Source organism: Ursus arctos, unplaced genomic scaffold (genome assembly GCF_023065955.2).
Source record: "Ursus arctos isolate Adak ecotype North America unplaced genomic scaffold, UrsArc2.0 scaffold_5, whole genome shotgun sequence".
Taxonomy (NCBI): domain Eukaryota; kingdom Metazoa; phylum Chordata; class Mammalia; order Carnivora; family Ursidae; genus Ursus; species Ursus arctos.
This window is the reverse complement of record NW_026623067.1, coordinates 58,451,155-58,469,410: the sequence shown is the minus strand read 5'-3', so window position 1 is coordinate 58,469,410 and position 18,256 is coordinate 58,451,155. Positions and strand designations below refer to the sequence as shown.

The following is an 18,256-nucleotide window of genomic DNA, read 5'->3' as shown; positions in this document are numbered from 1 at the left end:
ACTTTGGTACATTAACAACAATTTAAAGCTTTCATGATACCTAAAAATATTGCAAAGAGAAAAATAATAATTTTATCCTGTGTTAAGGGCTAAACTTTTTCCCCTGCCAAATTCATATAATCAACTCCTAACCCCCATTACCTCAAAATGTATTTGGAGATAGAGCCTTCAAAGAGGTAATTACATGCGGTCATTAGGGTGGACCCTAAACCAATACAAATACTGTCCTTGTAAGAGGGGACATTGGGAGGGGCTGGGGAGGGAGCCAGTGCGAAGACTCAGGGAGAAGACAATCATCCACAAACCAAGGAGAGAGGCCCTCAGCACAACCAACCCTGCCGACACCTTGATCTCAGACTTGCAGCTTCTAGAACTGTGAGGAAATACATTTCTGTTGTTCGAGCCTCCCAGTCTGTGGTCCTTTCTTATGGCAGCCCCAGGAAACTAATAGATCCCTCTTTTCAAATACACTTCTGTCCTTGAAGTTTATGGTATCCAATGCCAGTTTGACTTTTGTGAGAAATTTCCTGAAGGTCCTTAGAAAAGCTTCTTTCCACACAGATTACACAATTAAGGTGCCCATTTCTGAATTATGGAATATTTAAAAAACATTAGAAATTATCATACAGTCCCTTCCTTAAAACTGTTACTTAAATACTGACTATAGCATGGGTTTTTATTTGGAAATTTTCTATTTTCTTTCCATACGTAAAAAACATGTCAATGAAAGTTTAACACAGCTGTCTGTATTTTTTCAAAAAAACATTGCCAAGATAAAATATTCTGAATACAATGCTCTGAATTTTGACAATATTTTGATGGGCACCAAATCCTAATACGTACTAAAGGGAAACACACTCAACACTCTTTTGGAATCCAAATTTAATAAAATTATTCTTCTGCCAATAGCTACATGACTAACACATAAAATTTGGCACTTGATTTAAATTTTATCATATGCATGGCAAAACCATAACGCTTTAACTACACTGAAGAGGAACTTTTTAGGCAACCCTCAAATACTGAGGTACAGATAAAAATATAACTGAAAAGGGAGACTAAGAAGATTTCAGACTAATTTCCATACCATAAAGCTAAGAGGGGGGGAAATTCATGAAAATAAAGTATTCGTTTTGCCTTTAAGAATAGTAATAAATCTGAGCATTTCATGGGTCCAGTTACATAGCAACTGTCCTACAGGGACTATATTGTTTAAATAAAGTCAAATTTTCTGTAGTCTTGTAGCTTTCTTGTAGCTGGTCCCTCAGAGGAGTACAGATTAAGTCCTTAAAACAACCCCCTCTTCCACTAAAAATAAAATCAAACACCAATTTGGATTTAATGCTCCAACACCCAAGATGTGTGCTCATGAAACAACTTCCAAAAGTGGAGAGCAGAGTTCTTTAAAGTGCTACCTTAATAATAGTTACAAGTAACATGGGGTGATTCTTAGGGGACATTAGAGAAACAAACCCTATTTAAGAAAATGTGACTTATGGGAAAAAAGTAAAGCTAAAGGGTATTGAGGATATCTGAAGATACTCAGAATCCATGCAAGCAATGGCCACCACAGTCCCAAATATTTAGAAATATCTTCCAAATGTAATACTAAAAAAAGGGAGGAAGGTTATGGAAAACCATAACCACCACCACAACAACTGGCCCTTAACTGTGAACATCCTGCTGGGCATCCCAACAACATTTATTCCCCTTCTACTCCAACTTCTACAAAAAGTACAGTTCAAAACAGCTTTCTAGAAATCAACCACGTGCAGTGTCCTGGTGAAGAGCAAGGGCTCCAGAGCCAGTCCCCCCAGGGTCCATCTGTGGCTCTACCAGTGACTTGTTGTGGGACCTTGGACAAGTCATTGAACCTCTCCAAACCTTAGTTTCCCTGCTCTGATGGAGAGAAGAACACAGCTGCCCCAGTGGAATGTCGCACTTAACGCGTTCCCCCCTGGCGAACTGCCCCATGGAGCTTGAAATTCCTTGGCGCATAACTGTCGGCAGTGACGGTGGTGACACAGCAAAGTCCAGTTACAGCCGGAGCACAATCAAACGGCTGGTGATGTGGGACCGACCACACCAATGAAACCTCTACCCTCTGTGACATGTAAACACATTCAAGAATCGAACTGACACGCGATTTTTTTCCATTAGGCGTACTGTTCTAGAGATTCACATGTCCACTGATGCTATGCCCACAGCACCCGGCCGGACAAAAGGACGAACCATTCTTTAAGGAGCTGTCTTCACACAGCTGACCTTAGGGCTTGCAGATAAAATCTTCAGCGCAGCCATCACCCAACATGGCTAAGTGCACATCTCCCAAAAACACCAGCCAAGAACGTCAGAGGCAAATTTTGTTGAGTGAGAAGAATACCGTGAGCCGCAGATCCCAGGAGTGGCTGCTGAGCGACCGCTAACCCCAAGATGCAGCGGGGAAATGTGACAGGGAGCAAGGACGCCGCACTGTCCTGAATCCCAGCACCTGGACCGCTGTCTCTCACCTGCACCGCCAGGGCTGCCTCCCCTCCCCCACCAGCACACTTGGGGGACCAGGCGAAGTCTGGCGGAGACTACCTCAGCAGCTGATTTTGTGCCACTTTCAATTTTAAAAACTGTGAAAGCACCGGAGCAGTCGGAACACTTTTACCTGGCTCTGACAACCCTCCCAAGAACGCAGACCCAATTTTCATGCCACTTCTCTTTCACCTCCTAATCTCCTTCAATTCTCTCCTCCGGAAACGGCTTATCCTGTTTCAAGTAAACAAACAGAAAGCATTTTCTGACCAGTTGCAAAACGCCAGTGCTTAACAGCACACCCTGCGTTCTGATCTAATCCCTACTCACACACTCCAGGATGTTCCTGAGAGATTCAGGCCAAAGTTGATTTTCCTCTCTTCTGCCAATGTCCTCGGTGTCCTTGGCCTCCACTGGACGCACAAGAGCTGAAGGATAAGTACATTTTCTCAGCATTTCCCTTGTCTATCTCTAATTCCTTACATGTGGCCAGACTGGTTTTGGACAGAGTCACTGTTTATTTCCTTAGTACATTTTCTGTCTCCTGCAAGTGTGCTGCCAATGTTTGAAAGCTTTGTACTCCGAAGCACAAGTCAACAGAAGAAGACGGGAGACATACAAAGAGAGAGACGCTTCTTTTAAACAAAAGCTGAATGTGGTTTAACTCAAACTGAGTTTTTGAATTCTGCCCAAGCCAGGATGCAAAACCATCCTGACGAACACGTAAAAAACACTGTAAATAGCAACTGAAGGAAGCAACACAGCAAAGCAACATTTACCTAGAAAACGCCTTCTGCGATGTGGTCCCCACAGTGCTAAAGGTGCAAGATAACAAAGGGGTTATGTTCTCTAAGTTCTGTCGATTTAAAAAATCCTGATGAACCATTCCGTTTTATTTTTTATTTAAGGAATACTTGAAATGATGCTTGGAGGAGTGATTTCGTTCTCTCCCAGATGCTGACAAGAAATAAGAACGTTATAGCAGTGACTATGTAATGCAAAGAATTATTCACTACGAAGAATTCCCGTCTTTTAGATTAGTAATAAATACCAGTGCTCAGGCAGTGTCAGAATTATCACTCTCTGATTCAGAGAAGCGGAGTACCTTCAAAACTTTCTGTTGCTGAAAAATCATCCCAGCGACACACTAAGAATATATGTGAAGCAGGACAACAAATCTGTGTCAAGCTCTGAAGATCTCTGTACTATTGCTTGTTTTATGTTTCTGAAAGATGGTGCTGTCAGTGATTTATTTCTCATCCATGTGGCCAGCCACTTGTTTATTCTGTTGCATGCCATCTGTTTTTCAGCAGAGAGGTTTCAAGTTCTTCTCATTCCCTACTTCATATCCCACAGAAAACAATGTATAAGAGACATAGATTTAAATCACTTGGATTCATGTGGCGATGGTAACTCAAGCTGCCTCTCATTTATATTTGGCAAATGCTCTAATGGGATTAGCAAATTGTGTTATTATGAGGTACTTACGGAGATACAACGCCTTTTTTTTTTTTTTTAAACAATGACAAATGATGTTAACAGTTTCATTTTGGGGTGTTTAATAGCAGGAGAGATTTCACTAACATTAAAGGAAATTGCCCTGATAGACAATAAAGTCCTAGCACAAACCCTGTCTCTATCTTTTATTTCCGAGAGCCAATGAGTCTGCGTATCGGAATGTGGTAGAGTCTACAATGAGGAATAACTTTCCCTTACAAGTGAAGCAACTTGGTATTTATCATTTAAGCCACAGATCTGAAAACCCTGTCTGATTCTTACACCTTGGTGGCATCTGCACAGCCCTCTAACCACGTTCCAACTTTTCTAGAAGATGGCCCCAGACGTCACCAAAGAGAAGTTTATGCCACAAACTCCAGCTCACCAGAACCAATTTATTCCCCTTCTAGGAATCACTTTGATTTGCTCTGAAGAAGAGCCAACCATTCAGAGAAACAGCTTCTTGTTGAAAGTATACAGATGATGTTTAAAGTGTTAATTACCATTTTTACAAGAATCCTTGCTGCTTGGGTGGAGAGGGGGTATCTGATGACAGGACCCAGCGGCTGTCCACAGTTCATGGTTGACATCCAAGGGCGGAGAAACGTCCAACTGGAGGTCTACTTGATTTTCACTAGTCCTTACCAAATCAGAATTAGCTATATTCTGGGGATAAGTGGCATCCTGATGGACACCTGATAGAGTCGATTTGTTGTATGTGTTAAGGGACATTTGTACTAAAGCTTCATTAATGAAGAACGAATTTTCATGACACAAACTCTCGGATCGATTAAGTTCCATTACCTGTGTAAGAAAATACAGAAAAAACACAATAATTTCTCCAGCAATTTGTGCAAGTTTTATAGTGTTTATTTCTAATAGTTTTAGCAATCAAGATTTCTAATAAGAGTCTTATACCCATCCCCTTTTAATGAGCTAGCACCAAAACTTAAATCCGTTGTGCCTAGCCTATCTTTAAACAACAAAGCAAAAGCAAAAACCAAAAAAACCTAGCAGTCGTGCCCTCTACCACCGAAGTGTTTCTACTTTAAAAGAGAGCAGCATTTTCATTTTGCTAAATAAAATGTTGAAAATATACACATGAAGTATTTGCAATATATACACAACGTAATTTAGCCAATTCAAAAAGAAAATCAGATGCAACACAGACCGTTCTTATCATCAGGTTTTACAACTTTACGCACTATCAGTCACAAGCATCTGTGTGCTCAGAGCACGACAAAATAAATTCCTGGGGCAAATGGAACTCTCAAACACGGGAAAGGGGGTACAAATGGAACACAATCTTCAGAAAGGTTTTCATATCCCGCCTAGCCACTCATTAGTATACTCATGTTAACTATTATTAGTTAACAGAATAGTACTGTACTTGCTAAATTCAGTACTGACAGATGCACATTAATAGCTAATTGATCTGCTCAAAGGTATATCTATACGAAACTCTGAAGACTAGATCCAGCACAGAGGTCCTTCAAGCCCAGGAAAGGCAGCACGCTCCCAGGGAGCAAGGCTCCAGGACGAACTTTGCCTCACTGGGGGACTTCTTTCTGCATTTCTTCCCTTGAGTAAGGGCCTCACAGAGTACAACGAGCCCTCGATCCAACGGGACTTGGGCTTCCCTATTTCCCTACTGCAAGTCAACAGCACACGCATGGTCTCAGCAGGTTCCGTTTCTGCTACCTCCATATTAACTCTTGGGGGCTCTTACACAGCGGTAAAAAGACAGACATCTGGTCAGTATCCCAGGAGTGACCACCACTAAGCCTGTGTTGGAGGAGCGGCCTTGCACACCGCTTCCCCAAGCATGGAAGATCCGTACCTCTGCGCTTCCTGGAGAAAACACGGCGGGAAGGCTACTCTGCCGACTGTGTCTCCAACCACACAGCAGGCTCTGCTGGACCCGCATCCGCTCCCTCTCCCTCTCCACCAGGCGCTGGCCCTCCCTCAGCCGCTCCAGGCTCTGCTGGTACTCCTGGAGCTGCTGGTCCAGCTCCCCGCGGTTCCTGAGCAGCAGCTCCTCCTGCGACCGGCACTCCCTCTCCCGCTCCTGCAGCCGGCTGGCCTTGGCCTCCTGCTCCCGCTGCTGCTGGTCACAGCTGCGGTGCCAGCGCCGCTGCTCCTGCTGGAACCGGTGCTGCAGCTTGTGGATGTCGGCCATCTCTTCCCGCTGCTTCTCCAGGTTGCGGTACTTCTCCTGGTCCTGGAAGGGGGTCCCTCGGAAGCACGGGCCGGGGGAAAGGGTCTCCTGCTGCTGGAGAACCAGCCTGTGGACCTGGATGTGGCTATCCTGGATGGTCAAGGCAGCCTGTGAGAGCAGGAGAGGGGCAGACAGTCACGGCCTCCATGTGTCTGTGCTCTGGGTTCCAACGGCCTCTGAACACGAAAAGCACGACCCGATTCTTTCCTCTTAATATTTCTGTCCTTCCTCTAAGTTATCTCCCCAGACTGACCTTGGCATTTCAAATAGGCTTATCCCACATTTCCTAGCAGGATGGCTTGGGAATTAATATACAAAAGAACAACAACAAAAAAGCCCAAAAGCAATTCTCTTCCCCTCTTTTGGAAATGTGGTTTGTTGCTGGTTGTTGGGTAATATTTAAGCAAGTCTTTTGAATAAGAATTCAGTACATAAATTCACAAGACTGCATTCCTGTTCTATGTCTCATTCTCTGAGGCCTCTCCACTCAATTATTCATGAGAATTTAAGATTCTATATAAACCTGGTGGTATCCTTTATTTGAGTCCCAAACCAGAAATTACTTAAGCTGTATCACATACATGAAAACATAAAAATAAAAGTCAACCACTTGGAGACTTTTGGTAAATAATCTTTTTATAATATAATGCCCAAGGATAGCCGTGAATTTCATATTTAGGAGATAGGTAAGTGGTAAAGCTATCCTGTTACTGTTATTTCTTTGTATTATAGCAGGAAGGTCATACATAAAGTCCTAAGCTGAAATTCATTTGTTTAATAGATTGCTAACAGGAGGCTGGAATGATTAAGGGAACACAGATACTCTAAAGCCCAGAGGACATTACCAACCAGATTAAAAAAACATTTGGAGTTACGGTATCTGCCTATGAAAAGTTTGGCAGCATCACAGGAAATAATTGCCAAGATTTGGAAGGATTCCACAAAACCAAAAAAAAAAGAAAAAAAAAGAAAAAAAAAATCTCTGTGAATGCCCTTGGAAGCTTTTAATTTTCTAAGTTCCCATTTAAAGCACAAAGAAGCACAAAAGGGACAAATTGAAAATGGCCACATACTGGTTATGTATTTGTGTTTTGACTCGTTATGAGAAATTATTACTCTCCTAGGGATAAATTCACATTTTTCTTTCCTAAGAATTTTTAAACCTATCCACGTAACAGATGCCGGGAACATGGGGATTTTGACTAGTAGTTCTTTGTTAGATCAATAGTTCCTTATACTTTTGAAGGTTAAAGAACTCAAGGAAATTTTAAATTGGTACTTGTCTTGGAATAAGATTTAAAAAGTATTTGCTGGAGCCTTTGGAAATAAAATTCATGTTTTTAAATTTGAAAACCTACTTTAAAAAACTCCAAAATTCACATCCATATTTGATTAAGGTCTTTTAGAAGTTATTAAAAAGAGAACAATGATTATCATTGAAAGTAGGTACTCATTACCTTTAAATATGAAATAATTAGCACATAAATAAGCTTTCAGGACTCTGCTGACTTGGCTAGAGCAAACTGTAGACTGCACATTTATTAATTCTAATAAATTTCAAGGGCATCAGTATAGCAAAACAAAAATCCAGCAGATTGCATATGGCAACTACCATGGGAAAAGACAACACCCCTGAAAAGTTCACAACAGGCTAAGTGCATGCCACCATGGAGCATTCTTCACGTTTACCTAACATTTGAGAGGAGACCCGTCTCTTCTCTCTCATAGAGGTGAACTCTGAAAACTAGATATTCATTTTCACACACTTGATACTTAAATTTAGGAAAGACAACAACACTTGCTTTTGAAATTTAGGAAATCCCAATTTGCTCTCTCACCTTTTGTCTTCTCCTTTCTACCTGCCTCATATACCCCATCTCTAACTTTGCTCTCCTAATATAGGGATCAAATTTCATTTGCATCTGATTCGAAAATGCTTATGTAAAAATTTCAATCACGCATAAGAGATTCAGCTTCAAAACAGATGAGTACCCCATGAGCAGACATCTTCCAGAGCCCACATCCTCAGACCTGCTCAAAAGCCGTAGTTAAGAGATTCCACTGTAGAATTTGATACCTCCCTTCAATCTAATGTGGTGCAAAACTCAGGTCATGTAGGTGAGCATTTCGGAACCCTGAATCCACGAAGTGCAGCATTCAACATTGAAAAGAAGAGAGATGACCCATGAATGCTTTCATCAGGCAACACAAGCTGGGATACTCAATGTTTTCGTCTCCCAAAAGTTAATGAACTATGCTCAAACTATATCCATTTCAGTTAAAATGTAAAAGAAGGAATGTTTGTTTTATATGATAAAGCAACTCTAAGAACATCTATCCCAGGCCAGCATGTTTAATGTCAGACACCAACGGTATTCCTGTTAGATCTCACACAAGACAAGGATGCTTGCCACTGCCACAATTACTCACTGCATTTCTAGAAGTAAGACAAAGTAAGAGCCAAGAAAATCAAATTGATGTAAGTACTGATGAAGAGCCATAATATCATTAGTGCCAAATTTTAACTGTCTATCTGGAATGGTCCAAAGAATAGAATTGTTAAACAAAAACATCGTCCCTTAATCTAAAGTAAGAGATGAGAAACAGCATGTTCTCCAACAAGAGGAATGATGACTGCAAAAGGGACAATTCTCTCCAATTTTGTTCATAAACAGGAAATTTTAATTTATCTGTCCTAGAACGAGGGTAAAAAACTTGTCAGTGATTCAAATCTCTTATGAAAAAATACACAGATAAGCATAGAAAAATAGTAAGAGGAGACTATCACTGTCATATATTCAAATATAATCCCAAACTTTAATTATTAAGATAGGGGCACTAGAGCAATGGGCAGATGATCAATAAGACATTAAAGAAAGAAGTCTCGATGCAAAGTATAAATAAGAAAACATCAAATGCAGCATGACTTCACATTGTTTTCTGGTGAAAACTTCAAGTCAGACTTAATTTTAATCTTCTTTTAATAGTCAACAGGTCTAAGATACAAACTATGAATGGCTAATAAACCAGGGACAGGGGGGAGCAGTTTAGTTTCGACAGTAACCAAAGAAATGAAAATTAAGGTAATCAGATATCTTGATCTATTTTCAAATTGAGGAGGAGAGAGGGATATTGAGGAGTTTGATTATTTGGGTAGTATCTGTTAAAAACCTTAAAAAAATAACTCTAGCCACTTATCCTAAGGAAACACTCAGCTATGTTCAAAGAGATTAGTATACAAGAATATCGAACAGACTTAATACAGAACTGTAGCTATGAAGAACTGGGTAAATTCCCCAGACTGGAATATTACACAGCCACCAAAAATTGTGCTACAGAATAAGAGCTGAACACATAGAAAGGTACATGTTCAAGCAGAGTACATATAAAATGATTCTAAAAAACTGGAGGGAGGAGCCCCTGGGTGGCTCAGGAGGTTAAGCCTCCAACTCTTGATTTCAGCTCAGGTCCTGATCTCAGGGTCATGGGATCGAGCCCCATGTCCGACTCTGAGCTTGGTGCGGAGCCGGCTTGAGAATCTCTCTCCCGCTCTCCATTTGCCCCTCCCCCCACTCAAGCTCTCTCTAAAATAAATAAATAAAAACTTAAAAATATATACTGGAGGGATATATACCAACATAACAATAGCAATTCTCTCTGTAGAATCACAAGCCATTTTATTTACTTACATCCTCAGATTTTTCTACCAATTTATATTTAACGCTAACATTGCTTTCGTATCATTAAAATGCTTTTGATCCATATATTGAACAACTGGCTGTATCTGGCCTCTCTCTTTTTTTTTTTTTTTTTTTTAAAGATTTTATTTATTTATTTGACAGAGAGAGAGAGACAGCCAGCGAGAGAGGGAACACAGGCAGGGGGAGTGGGAGAGGAAGAAGCAGGCTCCTAGCAGAAGAGCCTGATGTGGGGCTCGATCCCACAACGCCGGGATCACGCCCTGAGCCGAAGGCAGACACTTAACCGCTGTGCCACCCAGGCGCCCCTGTATCTGGCCTCTCTTGTGCATGAACTAAGGGATCATCCGACCCCGTAATCCAAAATGGAAGCACAATTTTTATGCCTGTCTCTCTGTGAAAGACAGTGAGCCGTTCGACGATAGGCTTTGCGGTCCGTCTGCCTTTGAGTGCTCAGCCCTTAGCACAGTGCCCAGCACAGAGAGAGCGCTCAGTAACTGCTGGGTGGGTAAACAAACAAAAGAATGAAGGAACTCATGAGTTATGTAACTACCATAAAGGCGCAAGTCTATAGGAGAAAGTGAAAAAAGTTAAGGTGCGAATTTAAGTTTTCATCAGAAAATGTGAACTCATGCTACACTCACCTGCGTTTCACTGTAAACTTCAAGCCAGATCATAGTCCTCAATATTTTTTAGAGATATGAACTGTTTTATGGTTTCAGAGAAGAACGGTATAAAAAGTAGGAGTGTTGCCTCGTGATTACAAAACCAGGTGAAGTTCCGCACAACGTCTCAGATCATTCGCCACCTCTCAAATGTTCTAATTTTTACTGTCTGGGAATCATCTAATAAAATGAATTGCATTAAGAGAAAGGTTCCCAAGGTCAAAGATTAGAGGAGCACAGTTACCTGAAGGCTATATAGCAGCCGGGTTAAATTCTGTATCGCTTGTATAATCTGGAAGGTAAGATCATAAGCGTCAAATTCTTGAAAAAGCGCTCGTTATCCGAAAATAAAGAGAGAATGAAGATATATTTCAGGTGCGTAGAGCTCACCTCTGACTGTGAAGAAACTGGGAAACTTCTATATTCCACCTAAAATATGTAAAAAATAAGAAAATGAATAATCGCTCTTCTTCTGCAAAGCTGCACTTAGTGTTCCCAAATGTACGACCTCAGGTAAATCACTCCACTCCCTCTAAGCTCTTCTGTAGTGACCGTCTGTCTTGCCAGAAATCAAAGCCTACAGAGTTAAACCACTCGATGAGAGCCCCATCTGTGCAAACTCTGCATTTGAGATGCATGGCAACTTTCCACCCAAACACCCCTTGAAGAAAACAACAAGGGATGCCAGTAAGGAGGCTCTGCGCTCTCTCAGTAAGTGACAGTATTTACCTTGTGGAAACCACACTGTCAGCTGAGCTCTCTGTGCCCAGACTGAAGTTGGCCCTCAGGCCAGGCTGGCTCCCTGCAACCTGGAGGCCAGATTTGGAAGCTCGAGGACATCACGCCTGAGTTCTAGCTCCCTGTCTCCATGTTTAAGATTCACAAAGCCAAAACAGCCAGCGGTTGGGAGAGGAAACCCATACCCAGGGGTGGCCCAAGGGTCAGCACCTAGCTGGCCTGCTCCAGATCCTGCACTGGAAGCATCATGTGATGGCCTTAGGAAAAGCACTATCAGCAGAGGCCCTTGAGTGAGGCTGGAGACCATCTGCTCCTGGGGGATGGGGGTCTACGTTTCATTCTTTGTCTCCCTAATGCACACATTAGAGACACATGTGGACAGTGAGGATTTCCAGTTTCCAGAATTGAACTGAACATTTGTCTATTCATTTACTGCCTGTCTTCTTTCACTAGGATGTAAGCCAACGAGTAGCAGGACGTCTTATGTGTATTCAATGCTCTGTCTACAAATTTAACAGTGATGCCCAGCATCTAATGGACAACCACACTCCATTGTATAAATAAATATTGCGTACCTGCTATGTACTCCACTCCTTGTGCTATGGGAGATCACCAGATTCCCTGCCTTCCTAGAGCCTATAGTCCCTGGTACCTTGCTTGCTCTTATCTGAGCAGCTTTAAATTGAAGCCACAAGAAACAGTCAGCTGTGGTAATGTTCTCAGGTTAACTCTGGACTTGTTAAATTCAATTAGTTCAGGCTGGTGAAACTTTGAGATCTCCAGATAGCCAGATTCCTTCTTCCAGTCCCTCCCTCACACTCTTCCCCATACTGCCCATCAAAGATTTCTTTACTGAGCAGAACCTCAGGAAGGACAAAGGATGGAAAAGGATATGAAGTTTAGAGTCATTAGACCTGTGCCCAGAACCATGCCATCACCACCATACTGGGCTAAGTACCCCCATTCTCTAGTGAGTTCTAGAGTTCTATTTTTGTAGTTCTGTCCCTGGTTCACAGTCGTTACCTTTGTAATAAGAAAATCGTATGCTACAGAATTTTTGTACTCTATACAAATTAGAAACATAGAAATGAGTTGAATTATGCTACATGCGGCTAGTTATTCCCAAGAATGGCTAAGTTTGATACCAGACAGAAATTTTTAAGGTCCTATTTTTCATGGAGCTGGTGCGCCACCTTGTGGTGTGTGCTCATAACTGCAGCTGGTGATTGACGACACGGGGTATTTTTCTGTCTGCCGCCCAACTTTTGAACATTCTTTCCGGTAAAACAATTTTTTAAACCTTACCTGATTAAAGCAGCTAATTACGAAATATCCATCACACACTTTTTCTAAAGTTTGATTTCAGGTGATCCTGACCTATTTGTCAGTTCATTTTCTCAAATGCCTTATTAAAATTCCTCCAGATAGATTCACCCAATGAGGGATCTACACACCTCATTTCACTTACCTGTGACTGAACCATGGAAGGAAAAAAGACCCTAGTGGTGGGAGCCACCACGATTTCCAGTCAAGAAAAAACTATTTCTAACTAACAGCCCTCCTTCTCTCCCTCCCTTCCTCTAGGACAAAGGGCAGTTGGAAGCAACAGACTGAAAAGTGAAGTCCACACTAAAAAGGAGGAAAAAAGTAGGAATGTTTTAAGAAGAAATAAGTCAGAAAGCTTACAGTCAAGCAGAATAACATATCGCAAGTTTTTTTAAAAAATACTAAATCACAGCCATATCTACTATGGATTTTTAAATTTTTGGACTTGGTGTCCCCAGTCATGTAATATATGCAAAAACAGATAATATATAAATTATGACATAAATATATGACGTATGTCATTTTTCCACATTAGCACATATTGGTATCTGGTAATGCACCTAATTTGATGTTAGATAAAACTGAAACTCTTGAGCCCCAGCCAACCCCAGGGAGGCCAACTAAGCCACCTCCCAGAATCATACTCTTATTCCCAATTTCTGACATCCCAGGTCCATCTGAAGTGAAAAGGAAGTTTCCTGCATTTAGTGTTTTAATGAGTTTCACAGCCTACATGTAAACCATGTCCAAAAAAAAAAAAAAAAAGGCATTTGGAACCAGTTTGCCCCAAGCAAAAATTGGTCAGGTTGATTAAAAGTCTCACAAAAAAGAAGGTGAGCACGTGGGTGGAGAGAGGAAAACAATCTGAAATGAGAGGAAGGGAAAAGAACGTAAAAGCAGCAACAGGACTCCAAGTCAACATTATTTCTGCCACTCAGCGCCACCTGGTTGCCTAAGGATGCCGCCAGATGCCAGGACCGCCTCCAGGCCAAGCGCTGTGAAGTACAGCGGGTGAAAAGCTAGAGCTTTGCAGGGAGGAAAGCAGAAGGGAGACCAGAAGTAAGAGTGCGCAGACACACAAGCATTCAAGTTTTAAATCCTTTTAATAACTTTGAAATCGTTTTTTGTTTACACCTACATGATATAGAAAGAGCAAGAACATTTTGAGAAAATTTAAGTTAGAAAGGTTAAATAAGAGTACTGAAATTGAGAACAATTGAGGAAAACACTTTCATACCACTCACTGCCATGGACAGACCAGGACCCAAGGTTATGTTACTACAAAAAGTAACCGGTGTCATTTACTAACAAAGCAGTTCACAATACCTTCTCCCCTGCATCAGAGACCGCCAAGTCGGTTCCCACACCCTGGGTGCCAGGATCCACATCCCAACAGCCTCTTCCTTCTGTCCCTTCTGTGACTAGTGCTGGAAGCACACCAGTGAGACAGAAACAGAAAGGACATCATCAAACATCGGCCAGCGCACAGGGTTCCCGTGTGCACAGCGGACATGGATTTCAAAATAAGAAACACAAAACCACACATATTACATACTCTCATACAAGGGACCAAAACAGTGCAGAGCGCAGTGTCCCTGCCCTCAGGGAGCTTACATGCTAAGAGATTCCACACTGACAAATGGCATCAATTATCACCCATCTTTTAAGTTTTCTTTCTTGCAGAGAGGTGCTCGTGTGATGTTGGTGATACCGAGAGGGAGGACCGTACGTCTCACTTTGGCTTACTGGGAAAAAGCCACTGGGGAGAAGGGAATTGAAAACAGGCACTGTGCAACTAAAGCAAGGGCTGGCCGAGCCAGGTCTGAGCGGACAGCTCGGCTGACAGCCTCCTTGGTGGCCAGTGTAAGAGCAGCAGACCATAAACAAGGCTTAGAAGGGGGAATCCAACAACGGGAGGGAAACATCTTTCTCAGCAGAGTCAAGATGGCTAATACTTTACAAGCTCACAGTTGTACAAATAGGAACCTGTCCCTGTCTCCAAATAACTTTTGAAAAACAATTTCCAAGTGTTTTTTTCTCACAATACTTGCTTATACTCTAGATTCACAACAACTGTAAATACTGTATATTTAACCTACGAAACACAGAAATATTTCTAGTTCGGAAGTATTTTTAAGAAACACAGATTTCACTCCATCCGTTAAATCTCTGCTGGTGTGATTTTATTTCTTTGCCCATGTGAACTCAGTTAAAACTTACTATGCTCACCTTACACTAATTTAAACTAGACTTTCCAAAACACTTTCACACAAAGACTTACACTTGCACCATGTCTGAACGGCGCCCTGGCAAATATTCACTTTGTGACACACGGTGCCATCTTCAAACATTATTAGTGATGGAGGAAATACTTTTTCTCCTTCTCTAAATGAAAGTCCTCTAGGACTCCAAAGGCCACTTCTATTACAAAGAATTTTTTTTTTAAGCGGAAACTGCTTCAAATTATATCAGCTAAAAATTAAGTTCTTTTTGCCCAAGCCGGTCAATGCTTTTCACTTATAGTGAAGGGACGTTTTATAGAAATGTATCTGTCACCCAGAAAATGGTTCCACTACTGGGTATTATACCTACTTCTTAGAGAGAGACCCAAGGCATTACCAAAGAGTTAGCCATTCTCTCACTCTTCCTCCTCCCCACCCCATGGCAATGAGGACTACCAAATGGGCAAAGCAGCTGATGCCGACCCAAGTGATCAGGTCCCTCCGTTCCTTATTCAGTTCCAGAGATCCAGAATTTTGTAAGGAGTAGATTATATTCATCCATCTGAGTAGGTATACCGAGGACTAAAAATAGAAGGACTTGCTTGGTCTATGTCCTCAGATTGGCGTGGGCTTGACTCACAAGGAGCCAGTCCTGAAAGTTCAACAAAGAACTCACCCGGTCAGCGATAGGCCCTCGTTTAGGAAGAGTATTTTGCCCCCACCAACCTTATAAAGGGAATCCAATTCCTATTGCATCAGGCTCCAATCCAGCCCAGGAACGAACAGGTCTTCGGGGGTTCAGGACCCTACCAACCTGCCCCGTCCCTTCCCTACATGAATCCTGGTACCAGGGCAGCGTAAACGACCTCTAGACAGTTTTCACAGATGTTGTGGGTGTCTCTGGGTACTGTCCCCAGTCATGGGAGATATGGGTACAGACAGGGAGAACCTTCACTGCCTGGTCTCGAGGGAGGGAAGGTGCAGCCGTGTGCTCTGAGCAGCTGCGGGAGCCATGTGGAGCCTCCCCAGCTGTCCGTGGAGTGAGGCTGAGAGCAGCAGATCCCTCCTTGTATTTTTAGATGGAACTCCCTCAATGGCATAATGAGTTTCTTCTTTTGAAAGGAAATCACCCAGGGCAGTACAACTCCCCTGATGAATCTGGGCTGTGTCAAAATGAAAAACATATGTGCAGTTTCTGAAAATAGAAACGCAGGAGAGGATCAAGCAAAATTTGAGAGGACAAAATAATTATTAGAGCTGATCTCAAAAAAGTCCAGAGTTTTAAAACTGTACTGTCTCCATGTATCTTAATTAACCCACGGATGTTGTTAAAGAAATTAGGAGACAATTTAATCCTCCAATCTCCCGCTACTAAAGACACTTTGTCTTGTGCATAAGGCCCGGTGGAAATAAGGTTTTTATCACCCAAATACAATCAGAAATATGCTCTTTATGTTCTTATCTCAGAAACCTGTAAGGAATGAAATATTCAGCTCCTACATATAACAACATCATTAGGTTCTGAGAAATCACCTAATTCTCTACATGACATTTTTCTGTATTTAAAATATACTGAAACAGTGCCTTTAACAAATGAATTCTGACCTGAACTAAAGTGTATGATGACAAAGATCAAGAATTTTATTTTATTTTTTTTTGGCACTTCTGGGGGCGCCTGGGTGGCTCAGCCATTAAGCGTCTGCCTTTGGCTCAGGTCATGATCCCAGAGTCCTGGGATCGAGCCCCGCATCAGGCTTCCTACGAGTGGGAAGCCTGCTTCTCCCTCTCCCACTCCCCCTGCTGGTGTTCCCTCTTTCGCTGTCTCTGTCAAATAAATAAATAAAATCTTAAAAAAAAAAAAAAAGAATTTTTTTGTCACTTCTGCCTTTAACCATACCACCAAACCGTGTGTCTGTGGGAATATGTTAGATTCTAGCTTTCTGGGTTATGTTTGCTCAGTTGATGCCTCTGAGTTTAAGTCAAAGGACTTGTTCTTTTATGAACTGCAGGGACTCATTTTCAAAAAAACCCCAAAGTTTAAAAGTTATTCCACAACCATATTCCAAATTGTATTCCCTAAGTCTTATCAAAGAGGAGGCAGGGTCAGCTTTGGAGAAGGTAACAAAGCATGCCTGGGTAAGAAAGTGCTATCACCCACCAACTATTCTTGAAATCCTTGCCCTTGGAACACCGGTGTCATTATCATATGTAACTTAGGCTAGCTTACGGATTCTCAGGTTTTCTCTAATTTAAACAATACATTAAGTCTCCTCCAAATAGGGACAGAGTCATTGCCTTCATTTCATATGACCACTGTATGTTCCAGAGGTTGTGCTCAGGCTCACTGCAGAGTCCTGAACGTTCACTTACAAGCTGGAGACGATCCTGGCTCTGCGGGGGGACTCCGCGTATCTGTCAAGGCAGGTTCTCCAGAACCTTCCTCGGATGACTGACAGGCATCGCCCGTTTGTGAGGCCTTCACTGCAACTTGGAGGCTCTCAGCTAAGAAAAAGGAAAAAGAATATAAAATTTAAAAACCAAATATACATGGTTTAATCTAGATCAAGGGTTGGCAAACTCTCTTTGGCCTGCCTGCGTCCGGTTTTATACGGCCCAGGAGCTAAAAATGGCTTTTACATTTTAAAGAGTTGTTAAAATATACACACAGGCACCCACACATGCGCAAAGAAGAATGTGTCCCAGAAACTGTATGTGGCCTGCAAAGCCTGAAATATTTACTATCTCGCTCTTTACGGAAAAAAAGGTTGCCAACCTGCAATCTAGACCAATACTTTGAGCATCATGTTATGACAGAAAATTAATAAAAAGATGCACTGTATTTAAAAAATCTCAAATTTAACTTTCAGTACATTAGCCTGCTGAAAAACTTCCTGTAATTCAGTTAATTCAACCACGATTTTAGGTATAAAGATTTTAAAACATACTATCAGAAATATTAGCTATTCTTCGAAAGAGAATTTCCCCAACCGTGCCTTAAAAAATATAGATTCCCAATCATTCCCTACACCTACTAGATCACATTCTCCAAGGGAAAAGACAAGGAATTTGCATTTTCAACAAGCACCAAAGGCTACTCTTAGGATCTGGTAAGACTGGTAAACACCACACCAAGAAAGTCATGTTTTTATTTACAATAAATGCTTTCAACAAGCATGTGGAATGGCAGAATTTTAAGGACCCTACAAATATTTCTAAAACATTGTGTCCAATGTTTGAATAGCAAATATTCATTGAGCACCTACTCTGTTCCAGGAGCCATTGGGCATCTGTAACTAAGGAGGGGAGTCTGCAGACTGGAGGAGAGAACACAACATATACGTAACTGTAACAAGGTAGCGCGGGGTCAGT

At 41.8% G+C, this 18,256-nt stretch overlaps 1 protein-coding gene across 10 annotated transcripts in view; it reads right to left on the bottom strand.

Moving 5' to 3' along the window:
- The window catches only part of ARHGEF28 (Rho guanine nucleotide exchange factor 28), a 298,167-nt gene that overhangs the window by 24,237 nt on the left and 255,674 nt on the right, over positions 1 to 18,256 (bottom strand). For 8 of the 10 annotated variants that reach the window (XM_026498793.4, XM_057307006.1, XM_044384124.3 and 5 more), the window contains 6 exons: positions 17,258 to 17,389; positions 13,992 to 14,092; positions 10,992 to 11,030; positions 10,846 to 10,893; positions 5,861 to 6,346; positions 4,524 to 4,824 (listed from right to left, as the gene is read on the bottom strand). In XM_026498793.4, the coding sequence (XP_026354578.3) occupies positions 4,524 to 4,824; positions 5,861 to 6,346; positions 10,846 to 10,893; positions 10,992 to 11,030; positions 13,992 to 14,092; positions 17,258 to 17,389 (1,107 nt within the window). The remainder of the gene's footprint in view (positions 1 to 4,523; positions 4,825 to 5,860; positions 6,347 to 10,845; positions 10,894 to 10,991; positions 11,031 to 13,991; positions 14,093 to 17,257; positions 17,390 to 18,256) is intronic. The other 2 variants (XM_057307008.1, XM_057307009.1) reach the window with 1 other exon arrangement.